The sequence below is a fragment of the Colletotrichum fructicola genome (genome assembly GCF_000319635.2).
Source record: "Colletotrichum fructicola Nara gc5 chromosome Unknown KSG_Nara_v1_contig02, whole genome shotgun sequence".
In the NCBI taxonomy this organism is placed as follows: Eukaryota; Fungi; Ascomycota; class Sordariomycetes; order Glomerellales; family Glomerellaceae; genus Colletotrichum; species Colletotrichum fructicola.
The window spans coordinates 2,949,833-2,965,895 of record NW_027094052.1 but is presented as its reverse complement, the minus strand read 5'-3'; the positions used below and the strand labels follow the sequence as shown (position 1 = coordinate 2,965,895).

The 16,063-nt window shown below is 55.4% G+C and overlaps 5 protein-coding genes across 5 annotated transcripts; 3 read left to right on the top strand and 2 right to left on the bottom strand.

Moving 5' to 3' along the window:
• Nucleotides 1–204: 204 nt before the first annotated feature.
• CGGC5_v003571 (FAD-linked oxidoreductase ZEB1) lies at nucleotides 205–2,248 on the top strand (the record flags this gene model as incomplete). Its single annotated transcript, XM_032033876.1, has 2 exons — nucleotides 205–298; nucleotides 360–2,248. The coding sequence occupies 2 exons, from the start codon at nucleotides 205–207 to the stop codon at nucleotides 2,246–2,248; spliced, it is 1,983 nt and encodes a 660-aa protein (XP_031887014.1).
• Nucleotides 2,249–2,879: 631 nt separating this feature from the next.
• Nucleotides 2,880–4,664, top strand: prp45 (Pre-mRNA-processing protein 45; the record flags this gene model as incomplete). The annotated part of the gene is made up of 2 exons (XM_032033877.1): nucleotides 2,880–4,439; nucleotides 4,497–4,664. The coding sequence occupies 2 exons, from the start codon at nucleotides 2,880–2,882 to the stop codon at nucleotides 4,662–4,664; spliced, it is 1,728 nt and encodes a 575-aa protein (XP_031887016.1).
• Nucleotides 4,665–7,915: 3,251 nt separating this feature from the next.
• On the top strand, nucleotides 7,916–9,599 carry CGGC5_v003569 (putative glycosidase; the record flags this gene model as incomplete). The annotated part of the gene is made up of 4 exons (XM_032033878.1): nucleotides 7,916–8,540; nucleotides 8,612–8,665; nucleotides 8,724–8,770; nucleotides 8,829–9,599. The coding sequence occupies 4 exons, from the start codon at nucleotides 7,916–7,918 to the stop codon at nucleotides 9,597–9,599; spliced, it is 1,497 nt and encodes a 498-aa protein (XP_031887015.1).
• A 613-nt stretch (nucleotides 9,600–10,212) lies between these two features.
• On the bottom strand, nucleotides 10,213–10,879 carry tim22 (Mitochondrial import inner membrane translocase subunit tim22; the record flags this gene model as incomplete). The annotated part of the gene is made up of 3 exons (XM_032033879.1): nucleotides 10,213–10,569; nucleotides 10,645–10,740; nucleotides 10,799–10,879. 3 exons carry the CDS (start codon nucleotides 10,877–10,879, stop codon nucleotides 10,213–10,215), a joined length of 534 nt encoding a protein of 177 aa, XP_031887021.1.
• A 589-nt stretch (nucleotides 10,880–11,468) lies between these two features.
• ubp21 (Ubiquitin carboxyl-terminal hydrolase 21) lies at nucleotides 11,469–15,594 on the bottom strand (the record flags this gene model as incomplete). Its single annotated transcript, XM_032033880.1, has 8 exons — nucleotides 11,469–11,578; nucleotides 11,629–11,758; nucleotides 11,810–12,127; nucleotides 12,176–14,377; nucleotides 14,427–14,886; nucleotides 14,943–15,090; nucleotides 15,145–15,304; nucleotides 15,592–15,594. 8 exons carry the CDS (start codon nucleotides 15,592–15,594, stop codon nucleotides 11,469–11,471), a joined length of 3,531 nt encoding a protein of 1,176 aa, XP_031887020.1.
• Nucleotides 15,595–16,063: the final 469 nt, after the last annotated feature.

Below are 16,063 nucleotides of genomic sequence, written 5' to 3'. Positions count from 1 at the left end.
GTGTCCACCGACTCGGGCTCTGGTCCAACCGTCCAGTCTAGCGTTCCATTGCTCATCTCGGTCTCCACGCGTTCACCCCGCTACCACCGTTGTCGACCACGGAGTTTTGATATATTTGATGCGCCTCTTCCCGTCTGGGTGGTCATCTCTTACACACCTATTCGCCCGTTAGCAGCCCTTCGTGTCTGAATCCACGTGGTAATCATGTATTCGACGCGATCTGTTTGGACGGCGGCTCTGCTGTCTGTCAGTCAACTGGTCTCGGCCCAGACGATCAAGGTCGATGGCCAAGAAATTGGTGAGCACTTCTGGGTGTGTGTTGTTTCGACCAGGACTCTCTCCAACTGACGATCTCTCAGCTGCCGATAACTCCACCGTCGCTCCGGCTGCGGAGGTTGCTAATGTCGCCGTCGCAAGCACATCTGCTGGTCTCAACGACCAAGAGAAGGTTCAGCTGACCGATGCTGTCCTCGCCAACCTGACGACCCTCGAGTTGTCCAACATCTCCCTCTTTGGCTTCGATGACGCCACCTCGGTCAATAAGAGATCTCTCTTCGGCCGATGCAAGACCTATCCAGGAGACATCCTATACCCCAACAGCCTGATATGGGGTGTCTTCGACCTTCTTCTCGGTGGTGCTCTCACCAAGACCATCCCCGAAGCCTCTGTGTGCTATGACGACTTTGGCAACTATGATGAGGCAAAATGCGCTTTCCTGACCACAAATTGGGTCAACGGCTCGTATTACCACACCGAGGATCCCACTGCCATCAATGCTGTCCTCTTCGAAGGATTGAACTGCATGCCTCCGACCCTCAACGTCGGCGAGACTAGCTGCAAGGTTGGCGGTCTGCCTTCGTATGTTGTCGAGGCGACCACCGTGGCTCACGTTCAACTGGCCATCAACTTCGCCCGCAACCTCAACCTCCGCCTTGTCGTCAAGAACACCGGACATGACTTCGGTGCCAAGTCTACCGGTGCCGGCTCGCTGTCCATCTGGACCCATAACTTCAACGAGATCAAGTTCTTCGAGAGCTACAAGCAGGACTCCTACAGTGGCCCTGCCTTCAAGCTCGGTGCAGGTGTTCGGGCTTTCGAGGTCTATGAGGCAGCAAACAAGAACGGCGTCACTGCCATTGGTGGCGAAGGTCAGACCGTTGGTGTCATGGGTGGCTACGTCCAGGGAGGTGGCCACAGTCCTTTGTCCGGCCTGTACGGCATGGCTGCCGATAATGTTCTTTCATTTGAAGTCGTCACTGCCGATGGCCGTTTCGTGACTGCCAGCGAGTCTGAAAACACGGACCTCTTCTGGGCCATCCGCGGTGGTGGTGGCTCAACGTACGGTGTCGTGACATCTGCCGTCGTTAAGGCTTATCCCAAGATGAAGGTCAGCACCGCCACCTTTGCCTTCTCGACCGGCGACAATGTGACCACCGACCAGTTCTGGACCGCACTGCGCCTCTACTTCGATGGCTTCATCGAGTATGCTGTCGACAATGCCAACTACGGATACTTCCGTATTCAGAACCTCGGCACCTCTTTCGCCTTCGACATGGGCCCTTGGTGGGCGCCCAACATGACAGAGACGGAGCTCCGCAACTTGACGGCGCCTCTTCTCGCAAAGTGGGCTGAGATTGGCCTCAACGTCGAGCCCGTCTATACAGAGTACGAAAACTTTTATGATGCCTGGTCTGTCTCATTCCCTCTCGAGCCCTGGGGATCCAACGCGATTCGCCAAGCCAGTCGTCTCTTTCCCAAGGCCAACTGGGAGAACGATACCAAGCTGAACGCCACCTTCGACGCCATCAAGTCCGTTGTCGAGGACGGTGGCTACATCGTCGCCTTCAACATCTTTGCCGCACCTGAGGGATACCCCGACAACGCCGTCAACTCTGCTTGGCGCGAGACTGTGATGCACTGCATCACGGCCGCCCTTTGGGATCCCACGGCCGACGAGTCTATCATCAAGAACGCCAGTGACACCCTCACTTTCGACTGGATGCAACGTTTCCGCGACGTTTCGCCCGGCGCCGGCGCGTACATGTCTGAGTCGGACTACATTGAGCCCGACTTCACCCAGGCCTTCTGGGGTACCAAGTACGACAAGGCTCTCGAGCTCAAGAAGAGGTTCGATCCCAACGACGTTTTCTACGCTCAGAATGGCGTCGGATCCGAAAACTGGGAGATGTCGGAGATGATTATGGGCAACTTGCCCTCCCAGAACAGCAAGTTGTGCCGCAAAGAGTAGTTGATTGACGTGTAGGATTTTGTATCATTTTGAGGGCATTGTCTCCTCATTTCTCTGTAAATATTGTCGCTGTATATAACAAGGCCAATTCGCGCCACTTGCAGCCTAAACCAACATTAGTAGATGATCTCAACGCCCGAGAATAGCAAAGTTTAAACCATGTAGATATCAAGATATCGATATTCAAACCTCTGGATGATGGATATGCGGCTTTTGTTGACGGTTTCAGCGTCGTTCTTCTCGTTGATTCTGTGGCTATACTCTCCTTACCGCCGTCATCGTCGTCGCTGCTTCGTTGTTGTAATCTTTGCTGTTATCGCTGTGTATCGTCGTCCTCTTCATTAGAGTCACCAAGTACACAGAAAATGTAGTCGCCCAGACACAAGAAAATGAGGCGGTCTCTTCCGATCCCCTTGCAACATACGGCGACGTTGTACTTCGTATGCCCAAGTTGGATGAAGCTTGGCAGGAAGGTGCTGGCTCAGTGGCGGAGACGTACCTGACTGCGCGCCCCACTTTCAATTTCACGCTAAACCGCACCCGGACAGGCGCATAACCTGCCTCTGAATTTCAAGGTGACATCTCCCCCAAACTCTTCAACCATAGCTTCACGAACCAGCCGTCGTCCATCATGGCTTCCATCGCCGCATCTCTGGCCGCGGCCCTCCCGAAACCCAAGTACACCGGCGAAGATGAAGAGGTTCCAGCACGCGCTCAGCAACGCGGCCCGCGTATCGTAGGCGCCGGCCAGCTCGACGAGACCCAGATTTTGCTGAAGAGGTCCGGTCCTCCACCGTACGGACAACGCGCAGGATGGCGCCCTCGAGGCCCCGAAGACTTTGGCGATGGCGGCGCGTTTCCCGAGATTCCGGTCGCACAGTACCCGCAAGATATGGGAAAGAAGGGAGCGTCAGCAAGCAACGCGCTCGCGATTCAGGTCGACGCCGAGGGAAAGCTCGACTACGGCGCCATCGCGCGTCAGGGCCACAGCGAGGACAGAATTGTGCACACCTCATTTAAGGACCTTATTCCCCTCCGCCAACGCGCCGACGCGGGCGAAATCGATCTCAGCCGACCGAGCGAAGAAGAAGTTGCTGCGACTGCGGAAAAAACCAAGAATGCACTGGCAGCGTTGGTCAGCGGCGCGGTGGCGGCGCAGAAGCCCAAGAACGTCAATGTTGGAAATCGCAAGGACCCGACGTTCGTGCGATACACGCCGGCAAATCAGATGGGCGACAACTCCAAGAAGCAAGATCGCATCATGAAGATCGTGGAGAGGCAGCGGGACCCGATGGAGCCTCCGAAGTTCAAGCACAAGAAGATCCCCCGCGGACCACCGAGCCCTCCTCCTCCAGTCCTGAGATCACCGCCACGAAAGCTGACGGCCAAGGACCAGGAGGACTGGCGTATACCCCCGCCAGTGTCGAACTGGAAGAACCCCAAGGGTTTCACAGTGCCCCTGGACAAGAGATTGGCAGCCGACGGCCGAGGTCTCCAGGATGTGGCAATCAACGACAAGTTTGCGCAGTTCTCTGAAGCGCTGTACGTTGCCGACAGACACGCTCGCGAAGAAGTCAGACAGCGCGCGGCCATGCAGCAGAGACTTGCGGAGAAGGAGAAGGCGCAAAAGGAGGAGAACCTGAGGATGCTGGCGCAGAAGGCTCGCGAAGAGCGCGCTGGTGCCGGTCGACGCGACTCAAGGTCAAGGTCACGGTCGCGCAGCTACAGCGGCTCTGACTCGGAAGACTCTGACGGCTCAGAGGATTCTGAAGTGCGGGAGAGAGAGAGGGCCAGAAAGGAAAGGATGCGCGAGGAGGAAAGGAAGCTACGTCAGTCACGGATGGGAGCCGAGAGGAGGGTCCAAGTCATGGCCAGGGAGCAAAACCGGGATATCTCTGAAAAGATTGCGCTCGGCCTTGCGAAGCCCACTCAGTCCAAGGAGACGATGTACGATTCAAGACTCTTCAACCAGACCAGCGGCTTTGACAGCGGCTTCAACGAGGACAACCCTTACGACAAGCCGCTGTTTGCGGCACAAGAAGTCATCAACAATATCTACCGCCCTCGGGCCAACATGGACGACGAAGAGGATGAGGCTGCGGGCGACAAGGAGATGGCCAAGATTCAAAAGTCCAGCCGCTTCGGCGAGGCCCTCGGCAGGGGAACATTCAAGGGCACAGAAGATGTCGAGGTAAGCATGCCAGCTCGCAGCGCAATGAAGTTGAAAGCTAACAAGTCTGCGTTACAGGAAAGGGAGGGACCAGTACAGTTCGAAAAGGACGCGGGAGACCCCTTCAACGTTGACAAGTTTTTGTCCGAGGTGGAGCAGAGTTCATCGTCCAAGAGAGGATACGGACTCAATGACGAAGAATCCCGGCAGTCAAAGCGGGCCCGAGTAGAAGAAGACGAGGATTAAAGGGCAGGTACTAGCACCAGGCAGCAGGCTTGTTCGGCGCGGCGGAACGCAGACGGTCATCGAGATGGCGACTCGTTGAGGCATGGTGGAAAAAAAGGCACGCGTGAAGACAGCGACGATGTTGAGAAACCAGGGCGGAGAGCATAATGCAGGAAAAGAATTTGGTGAGCTCCGTACAGAAGTCGGTGCGAGCTAAGACGAAGAACCATTGGACGATTGCGTGGTGTAACCAATGTTCTAGGGCGAAGAGGCAAGGGGTGAAAGCCGACTGGTCAGTCAGCAGCGACGTTGACGGTTTCAAAGCCTCGAGATTCATGCGGGATCGTTTGGCTCAGCAAGCTCAAAGCCGAGAACCGGACGAGGCGGACACATTTTTTTCTTGTCTGGTATGCTCGCCAGGCGATCCGGGTTCGTGCCAGACAGGCAGGCTTGATGGTTCGGTAAAACTTGTCAGAGTTGGGTGTGTCGGGCTCAAGTGACAGTCAGGGTCGACGAGGGCGGCGCCGCGGGTGGTCATTGGCTGCGTCAATGTTCGGAAGCAACAGTCAAGACATCAGGCGAGCAGGGGTTGGTTGGGTTTGGGGGGCTTGAAGGGGGGGAAAGTTGAGACGAAGATCAGGCAGGGTGGGAAACGTGGGACATGGAGCATTGGACGTTCCGGCCTATATTTGTTGTCCGTAGCTTGATTGACGGCTTGTTGAAACAATTGTAGTGGTTCTCTCTCGCTCTCTCTTTTTTGATTTTTGTGTTAGGCTCCGGGTCGGAGACTCTAGCAGCATTGGCCAAGAACCAACCGATGCCGATGATGTGCTGAGGCTAGTCCAGCACTTTCCAGGTTCCAGCAGCGTGGATTGGAGCAAAAGGGTGAGGGCGAGAGGCAGGGGGGAAGTCAAGAATGGGGAAAGTTGGCCACAGCTGAAGCATCGCGAGCTTACCAGCCAGGAGAGTGCGCCATTCTGGTAAGCTTAATTTCTGGAGTTCGGCATCGAGATGCGGCTGTTGGCTTGTTCTGAGTCGAGAGTTGAGACTCAGAGTTTTGAGGCTTGCTTCTGATATTTGGCTTTCTCGGCAGCGTTCGCCAGCAGTTCCGACGCAGCCTCAGCCCACCAACTCGTAGAGACCAGGTTTGCGAGAGCTGATCGACTCAGTTCATATGTGAGCGTTCCCCTTCACCCGACCCTTCTTGTCCATTGAGTTCTTGGTTGCACGAGCGGCAGCGGGCAAGTCAAGCCTGATCCGAATGCGGGATTCCAAGCGCAGATCGACACGAGATGTTGGGTTCTGTCAGCGGGCTGATGTCCATTCATGCGGGCGGAGTCCTTGCGGATACTTGAGGCCAGGGCAATATGTATGGGAACACAATTCACAGGTAAGCTTTTATTATTCCATTTTTTCCAGAGTTATTTTATCCTCTTTCCCGGTGCCTGGCGAGACAAGAGCAACGTTGAGACTTTTTGACGGTGGAGTTTAGAGAGGCAATGGAAGACAGGACTGAGGGCCCAAGACTTCGGTTGGCTTCAGCGCCCAACTTGGCTCCTGTCGCCAAGCCCTTTAGCGCAGGTGCGCTGTTCGCCCCGTACGCCATGGCAGTGTGGCACCTGCAGGCGGCGCGCTTTGAGGCGCTATGAAGTGTCGATCGAGCCCGGCTGCATCATCCGAGTTCAACGTCAAGCCTTTCTTTTGCTTCTTCTTCTTCCTGCATCAGCAGTTCGGACTCGTTTTCTCTAGCACTGACCGGGCGCCAGCCTACACAAACACACTCGCCGAGGGACATACATCAAGCCGAGGCAGGTGTTCTCATCTTTCCGTTCCATCTCCATGAACGAACGGCGAAGCTGAGATCCGGCCGAAGTCAACCTGACCTCCTCCCGCCCAGCTGAAGAAAAGCTTGGTTCCTCCTCGTGGAGTCAGTCGTGGAGTGAGTGGATGGATGAGCAGCAGAACTCCGCCAGGGAGGAAGACCCCGGCCGGCAGTCCTCCATTCCATCCCATCTATGTTTCTCATTCCTCGCTACCTGCCGCGCTCTACCAAGATCCCACTCCAGAGACCAAGACAGGACCCTGTAACGACGTGCTGCACGTCCACTTCAGATGTTCCGTCGCTGTCCTCTTTTGCCCCTTCCTTCATGCCCGAGAGGTGTCTCTGGCCCCAAAGCATGAACAGGAAGCTTCTTCCCAGACACGACACCCCGGACGCACCGGCCAGCCATCAGCGGCCAGCATGACAGACTTGACTTTTGCGATGCACCTCAGGTCTGAGTCCACTACACACCAAAACCCCGGCCTGTCAAGGTTCGTGTAGAGAGTGTCACTGTCCGCCCTGGCTCAATGCTCTGCAGAAGCCTGCGAGGCATGCCTGGCCTGGTCTCGTCTTGTCTGGTGTGGTCTGGCAGTGTCTGTCGTCTGGCCTCTCCACGACCACGACCACCACCTGCAAACTAGCTCCCGAAGCTCTCGTGGTCGGCGCCGTCATCCAGTTGCATCCGAGCCCGAACTTGGCGTCCGGCGGCGGTGCCAGTCGTTCTTTTGTTTCCTTATGCCTTACCCCTGGCATCTGCGAGCGTCCAGGGTATCACCCATACCTCGGACGCACTGCTGAAGCTCAATTGCCAAGTTGGCGGTTACTTGTTGGGCACCTTGTATCATGTCTCTGCCCCCCGCGTCGTGGCCTCGGCGGCGAACTTTGTCGTGTCTTTGACGGAGGAGCCCACGACGATGCTTATTTCTTTCCGGTCTGCCCACCTCCGGTTTATTCTGGACTTACTCTGTTCCTTCATCTCTTCTCGTCGTCGTTAATTTTGGTACCGGGCATTTACACTACCTTCCATTTTAATATCTCTCCATAATTTCATTTCATGCCTCTGCGAGGACTGCGCCGCCTTCACATTCAGCTACCACACCAAACCCGTCCAAAGTACCCATATCTCCATCGTTGCCCGCGCTCACCGAGCCACGGTTCATCCCCCCGGCATACCACGCCATATTATACTAGCCCGAAAGCTGGCTCAATAATACGAGAATCCCGCGCCTTAGACTCACAGCAGCGCGCTCTTCACAGTTCCCCCCTGATGCGAGACGTATCGGCATCCCCTGCAGACACACTTGGAGTCGGGCAACTGGACTAGTCCCATTGGGCCCAGGTTGTTAGAGCGATCCACCACCAGCAACGTACACGCGTACGTAGTACGTATGATAGGCGTAATCGTCGGACGCTCTGATTTTAAATCGGGGAGCGTATCAGCTTGAAGACGATGGTTCCAAATCTGGGGCCAAACTCATCACTCGGCTACACTCCGTTCGAATACTGGAAGGGCCCGAAACCTGTCATTCCCAGGCCAAAACGCAAATCAAGAGCCGTCGCCCTCGATCTAGAACCGCTGCTTCCCACCCCCACACCGGGCCCGAGGCCTCGCGCTGCCGCAACATGGCCCGGTCAACATAGCCTGAAGAAACCTCAACGCCCTCCTCCTCCCCCGAGTGCCTTCGTGGCGCAGCCACACTCGTTCATCGCCTCGCCCAATAAGGCGAAACCTTTTGCGGAGATTCTCGTCGTCCCCCCAAAGGTCCTGGTGCATCCACTTTTTCGAGACGAGATAAAGACCCCAGACTGGCCCAGGGGATTCTCCCCGTACCCGGACTCAATGAACGATTCGACTTACAACATCATGGGCGAATACGGTTTTTCAAACGAGCGCCTCGCCCAGAAGCCCGCCACCGCGTGGTGGGATCCCAGGGGGTGGACGAAGCGTATCTGGGCCGGTGTTAGTGCCGCCATCATCATTCTCATCGTTATCATCGTCGCCGTCGCCGTCACCCAGGCCAACGCCAACCGATACCCAGACTACTCCAAGCTGTCGTATACGCTGAGTGACACATGTACGGATCAACCATGCGAGGACTCCTCACCAGAAATCCCCGACTGATAAACATTGGAAACCCCAACACAGACTCTGGAGAGGACTTTTTTGACAAGTTCAACTACTTCAACACATATGACCCAAGTGTGTTCCACTCACACTCGACTGCCCGGCGCAGCAGCATACTAACTGAGCCCGAAAGCGGGAGGAATGGTTCACTACGTTGGCTCAGCTGAGGCGGCATCACGGGTACATTCAACACCACTCCTACTTGACGTAACATCAAACTGAACACCAGCCCAAAAAGAACCTGACGTACGCCACCTCCGACACGGCGGTACTCCGCGTCGACAGCACCACCGGCAATAGCTCCACCCCAGACGCCTCGACCGGCCGCTTCTCCGTCCGCGTCGAGTCCAAGACGCAGTACAACAAGGGCCTCTTCGTCTTCGACGTCAAGCACACCCCGTACGGGTGCGCCTCCTGGCCGGCGCTGTGGTTCTCGGACCCCAACAACTGGCCCGACTACGGAGAGATCGACGTCATGGAGGCCATCAACCAGGGCACCGACGGCAACCAGATGACGCTGCACACCACTTCGGGCTGCAAGATGGACGTTAAGCGCAAGCAAACGGGCAGCGTCCTCGAGACCGACTGCAAGAACTCGACAAACTCCAACGCCGGCTGCGGCGTCGAGGGCACCACCTCCTCGTACGGCGCCGCCTTCAACAAGGGCGGCGGCGGCTACATGGCCATGGAGTGGCGCGAGGAGGGCATCCGTGTGTGGCAGTTCGCCCGTTCCAGCGCGCCGTCCGACATCACTAACAGCTCGCCGGACCCGAGCGCCTGGGGCGAGGCCCTCGCCGACTTCCCCAACACGTCCTGCGACATGTCGTCGCACTTCAAGAACCAGTCGCTCATCATCAACATTGATGTCTGCGGCTCGCTCGTCGAGGCTAAGTACGCCGACTCGGGCTGCGGCGGCACGAGCTGCTCTGACTTTCAGGCCAACAACCCCAGCGCCTTCGAGACGGCGTACTGGGAATTTGGAACCTTCAAGTTCTACTCGGCTTCGTGATGTGATAGACTACTTAAAAAGGGATGTGTTCACACTGGAAAACACTGTTTATCTATATAAAGCATGAGATGATTGCCACCGAGGCAGGTCACCGGTGGCTAAAATGATCGTAACGGACGGGCGATCAATGACCTTTTGACTTTCAACGAGCGAGCGAGCCTTTCGACATTCTGGTGGTTTTACACTCGAGAGGCAGGGATTTTCTACAGATAAGACCAAAAAGGGGGGACGCAAAAGTCCTACAACAAAAGTTCATAGTTCTTTCACCATTTCAGAATGGCTGCGGACTTAATGTCTAGAATGGTCTTGTGTCTATATATTACATTTCACTTCTCGCAACCGGAAGAAGCTTGTGCCTTGTGCCGTCATGTGACATGATACACACGCCGAAAGTGAGGAGTTTCGGTCCCAACCCATCATCATACAAGAAATGCTGCCTGCCACAGCCCGGGGAAAGAAAAAGTCAAGGTGGAGAGGTCCCTTGAAGTCTATCATCCCCCCCCCCGTCGAAGCCTCCATCCCGAAGAGGCTCCCCTTGAACGCCATGCAATGCAAACAATATGAAGCCACCACCACCAACCCCCTTTTTCATACACTCCCCGTCGACCAGCATCTACTCGTCCTTCGGACTCCTCATGTACGCATCAATCGCCGCGCTGAACGCCGCAAACGCAACGCACCCGCCCAGCGCCGCCTGCGGCCCCGCGTTCTTGGCCAGGATCCCGCCCGTCAGGCACCCCGCCGCCACGCCGTTGCCCAGGTCGTTCTTGGCCCGCAGCCCCTCGATCCCGCACTCGATGCCCGCGAACAGCGCGCCCACCTTGCCAAAGTTCTTGGCCATGCTGTACGACCGCGTCCCCATGTCCTTGAACCCCACCCGCAGCTGCTGCCGCAGCGGCAGCTCCGCGATGGGCGTCGTCGTCGGCTTGCCGTCGATCGTCGCCGTGTGGAAGGGTGTGTCGTAGGACATCTATTGCGTCTTCGTGTGAGTTTCTCGGTCTCGTAAAGGCAGCTCAGGGAGGTGACTGCGAGGAGGGGGGCTTACGGAGGCCATGAACATGCCAAACAGTCCACCCATGCCGAATCCCATCACACCAGACATGACGCTCTTGGTCCAGCAGTTCTCCATGAAGTTTTGCATCTAGAACGGCTCGTCAGTGCTTTGCTCCTCTCACATTTGCGCAAATGCCCACACGTACAGCTGCCATCTGCGGATCCGAGGGACCCATTGCCGCATCGGCTGGCGATCCCGCCTGAGGGCCAACACCGGGGAAACTCATGATGAATAGATCGATCGATATTTCGCGGTAGGGAGGTACGTTGCTCGAAGCGCGATAATTGAATGCGATCGCGACGCGTGGAAGAGGTTCGCGGGAGTTGACGGATCACCAAAATTCTGCCGCAGCAAACTACTCAGCGTTCTCGATGGCAAAAGATAAATTTCTTATCTTATCGGATTTGGACTCAGTGGCACGTGCTTCTCCGACCGGCCTCCGAGCGGTCCCTCCCGAAGTTGGTGGGGTCCCTCCGGACATTCTCCGTGCGCCGCCCAAATCAGTAAACACAGCATCATCACTCTTACTGGACAGCAACACTCGTTTCCACGTCTTAAAATGAGCTACAAGAAGTCTGCCTCTATCGCGTGGGCACGGAATGAATCGCCCGCAATGACCCCGCTCGGCCTATCATATGAATGCCTATTGGTCAAAGTAAGAGTTGAGACCAATCCTGCCCGTCTTCGGCTCCAACTTCCGTCCAGCCATAATTGGCTGCAGTTTATCGTTACCATTCCGAGATGCAGCATCGGACGTGATTCTAATAACTTCAACCTGTTTCATGGGCATTCAATTCTGCAGCAAGAGGAAACGTTTACCGCAAAAATAGGTCACCAACGCCGTTCCTAAGTGTTCTCGTCCGGTCAACATGGTCCAGGCCGAGGAAGTCGTCGTCGTTTGTCGCAATGTCCCAGAGTACGTCGTCTGCCAAGTGTCAGAATCACAAACGCAACAAAGGCGATTAGCTATCTTACCATCCTGAAGGTATTGTGGCTTGGAGAAGTGCGATCTCTTAACCACCGCAAACTTGATCTTCTCGAAGCTCTTGCCCTTGAAGCCAGTCCTCTTCTCGAGACGCTTTTTGGTTTCCGCAAACGTTTCGCTCTGTGCCATATTAGCATCAAACAATAAATAAATCAATCAGGTGACGCGTACCTCAATGAGCAAGAATTTGAACGGAATGCCGTGGACTCTGTTCGGCTCATTCTGGAAGTGGAACACTTGAATGAAGTTGTTCGCCTCTTCCTCGTTGGCCTCTTCTTCAGGAACTCTCTCGGCGTAGACGTTCGTGTAGTCGTTCATGCTGATAACAGGGTAGTCCCGCGGGAGTTCACGATAGAACTTGTGACTGCTGGTCTCATACACCCGGATGCGGCCTCCTTCAGCTTCCTCTGGGATACCCGCCTTCTTGACCAAGACCTGGATGAGGTCCTCAATGTTGCCATTCTTGGCGACAAGGAGATCGTATTGGTCCTATTTAGGGTCAGCGTCTCGCACAGCACTCTTTGAAAATTGCCTCACCTCTTTCGTGATGCCTTCGCTGAGCCATGTAATCTTGATACTCTTCTTGGTGTCCAACTCAGCCAAGCTCATGTCCAGGACTTCGAAATAGAAAGCATCTGTCCTTTGGCTTGTGCTAAGTTGGTTGTAACCTGAAGGGTTGAGGATGAGTTGTAAGCTCTGATTAACGCCGCGCTTGACAGTCGTCTTGGGGTTTCCCGTGGCCGAATTGACGGTCCAGAAGCGAATGTGAGTGGCCGGCACACCTATTCTGTCGGCGACGCGTTCTGAGAGCATGTCGTAAGTGATCTTGGAGTTCAGAACCAGCTCGAAAGGCTGGTACTTTTCGGCGTTGCAACGTGTCGGGTGCGCGTGGAATTTGACAGTCTTCTTGTTGTGCAGGAAGTCGTAGTATTCCCGCGCGTCGTCAAACCGGTCCGATTTCTTGACTGGCTGCTCTGGTGTTTGCTTGTCCTTATCGCCCAAACCCAGATGCTTCTCCAGAATGTTCTTATCACTCTTGCGCTCAGTGGTTTTTTGGAAGCAAATGATGTCACCGTCCTGTAGCTCTGCGGCTTTGAGAGACTGCTTAGCCTTCAAAGCCTCGATCATGGTTGGCTTGATCTCCTCCCACAATGAGATCTTCTCATCAGAAGGCAGCTTATCGCCCCAGCCCATCTTCTTCATAATGATCGGCACCAGCTCCTCGACCTTCTTCTCCTTACTAATATAGACGTGGCCGATGCCATTCAATGACTGCTCTTCGACATCGAAGTGCTTGAGGAAGAGTAGGATCAAATCGTTCTTTACAACCACCCCATTGAGCTGGCTTTGATAAGTCGGCCAGATTGCTTCGCCTTCAGGTGTAGTCTCCTCGGCGACCTCGGCCCAAACTCTCAAGGACTGGTCCCGGTGCGCGGCAGCCCTCTGGAAGGTCTCCTCCACCGTAGGGCGAAGATCCATGATGGGTTGATCGGGACGAATCGTCTTGTTCTGCCGGTTGACCATAATCCACAGTCGAATCTTCCGGGGATCTTCATCAATGTCCTTCGCAATCGTCGCTACCAGCTCTTCCATCGCAGACTGACGAAGTACCCTGTAGGACCGGGGGGCGGCCTCTGTCTCGGCTTGGTCCGGCTCAAACGAGGTCAGATCCGTGCCGCCATGCTTCTGGAAGCTCTGCTCCGTGATGACCTTAACACCAATGTAAAGATGCTGCTCCTCCTTTTCCTTGCGCTTCGCCTCTCTGAGGGCGGTTTCCTCCTCAAACCTGGTTCGGAGATGCATAGGAATGTCGTCCTTGGTGACAGGGCAAAGAATGTTGTCGAGGCGGGTTTTGCGAATATACACCAACATGTAAGCGCTGTTCTGGCGCAGAACTGGGGTCTTCTTCTGCATGGGGGCGCGGAGGTAGGCGTTGGGGCTGGTCTTGTACTCTCCGCCAAAGTTCTCCTCCAGGACCTCACGCATTGTAGCCTTCGTAACCTTGTCATCGTCGTACTTGTAGAACCATCCATCCTTCTCAGGCTTGAGGAAGGCATAGTAGTGGCCAGCGTTGAGGTCACCACTGTGAACAAGTACACCGTGCAGCTGGTACTCCCAAGACTCTGACCTGTCAGCGTCTTCGGACAGGTAAGGGGACGCATCGAAGTGCTCGGGGAACTCGTATCGGTCATTGATCTTCATCATCGTGTCGCGTTGAATATCGTACTCGAATCGCTTGAGCTGCAGGTGGAGGACGTTGGGGAAGCTCTGGAAGATCACACCCTTGTTGGCATCCTGAAGCTTGAACTCGTCGCCGGCAAAGTACTGGTTCTCGCCATCCATCTTCTCCACCTGAACATAGTCCTGGAAACTCTCCAAGAGGTTCTTGTTTCCGCTCACGTTCAGCTGAATATCCCAAAAGTCCTCGATACGGCTAGACTCGTAGTCGACGTTGATGCACGAGATGTAGGTCTTGATCTTACCGCTGAACATCTGAGGAAGAACATGTTCAGCTGGCGTGCCCTTCATCTTCTCCTCCATGCGTTCCATGAGCTTACGCGACAGCTCTTGAACATCTTGCTGTTCAAAAATGTGTCGCGTTTCCCACCCGAAAGATTTGGTCAGTTCATTGGTTCCGACAGCGGTCTCGGAGGTTTGGAGCTGATAGAAAAGACGCTGGAGTGTGTATGCACTGTTGCTCATGCTCTCTTCTTCTTGCGTAGGGATTTCGTAAATCGCCTATGTTTGTTAGCTTGATACCGATGGGGTGGGACAATTGCGACTCTACTTTTCGGAATGCGTTGGTAAAATACAAAGATTGGAGGAGAGAGTTGAGGTAGCACGTGGCACCTTGGTTGCGCAGACCGACATAGCCGGTTTCCTTCTTGGAGTCGTAGTTGTTGAAGTTGTGCCAGAGAACTCCCGTCTCGTCTTCGACGATGCGAACGTATGCCGTGATGTTGGCCGTCTCGTTCTCGCACAATGGTCGGTTGCCTGACTCCCAGGGAACATTGAACATCTTGCGAAGCTCCAGGAATCGAGTAAATCCCCAATCAGACTCCTCTTTGGTGAAGCGATGGTGAGCACAGTGATGGGTATATAATTTCGGGTCGTTCGGGTTCCATAGCACCAAGGCGAACTGCACGCAGCAGCTCCAGTTCTCGGGTATCTGAGTCGGCTCGAATCCATGCTCGAGGTAGATGGAGCACTGATCAACGTTATTGCCGTGCGGGAAGAGCAAGATACGCCTATGGAGGGTGGTTAGCTAGGTTGATGCGAGATGCGACGGGGAGTAGAAGCATACCATGGGTAGCCACCGGCTTCAAAGACGGGACCATGTTCTTTCTTGGACATTGACCTCCAGGACTCCACGGTCCACGTGTGATGGACATCTTCGAGGATGCGGGGCTCCTCGAGAAGTGGTGGGAAGATGACATCTTTCATGGCCTCATCTGGTCCGAGTTAGCCGGGGCAAGGTGTGTCGGCAGAGGATTGGGTGATCTCACAGTCGGTGGCTAAGGGCAGGTCTTGGAGCTGTTCGACCTCATTGTCGAGATTGTCTGGGTTGATGATGGCGATGGGCTCCTTCTCGGAGTCGGGGCCGCCGACGTATTCGTCGGTGTCCACCACCATCTCGTTCGGCGAGTGTATGTCGTTGTTATAGCTCTGTGTCGGTAGCGATGAGGGTTAGCTCAATTCAGGCTTGGCGGTATGGTAAATTAGGCGACGGGTGGGAGTGATGTCTGTCTGGAGAGGATGGCCGAGCAGCTTGTGGGCTTGGACTTTGGAGGATGGTGGGGTGAAAAGCAGGTGAAGCACATGGGACGTGCCGAGGGGAGATTGCAGCGACGAGGGCGGACTCAGCAGACGGGAAGCTCAAAGAACGGAGGCGAGAAACAATCGGGCAAGGGAAAGAGGGGCTGAATGGCAAGTGAGTGGTTGTCGAGGCTTACCATGGTCTACAACTGTGGTGTGCAAGAGGATGCACAATGTCGCTGCCAGTGCCAGGGCCGGGGCCAAAGCCAGGAAAGTACAGCTAGACAGCGATTCGCGCCAGTGCTGCCTCGATGACGAAGTAGGAGCCGCGAAGGGCAGGCGGGCAGCGGGTGATGGAAGGTAGCCGGCAGGCTGCGTTCAAAGACACGGGCACGGCGGGTGCAAGGAGCAATGGTGTCTTGGTGAGAAGGAATCAGCGTTGGAGTTGGTGTCGGCGAGGCAAGAGTAGTTGCATGAATTGCAGCCACGACCAGGAGGTGGAGGCGGGCGAGGCAAGACCTTGGCCTGGCTGTCTGATACGGTAGGTAACCTAAGGTACCTTACCTCACCTTGCTTGGGTCGGTCTAGGTGTGAGCAGCAAGCAGCGTGACGACGGTCGGTCTGCGTCGGTCGGTAGAGGTCTGGCGGGCAGGTACCTACAGTACTGAC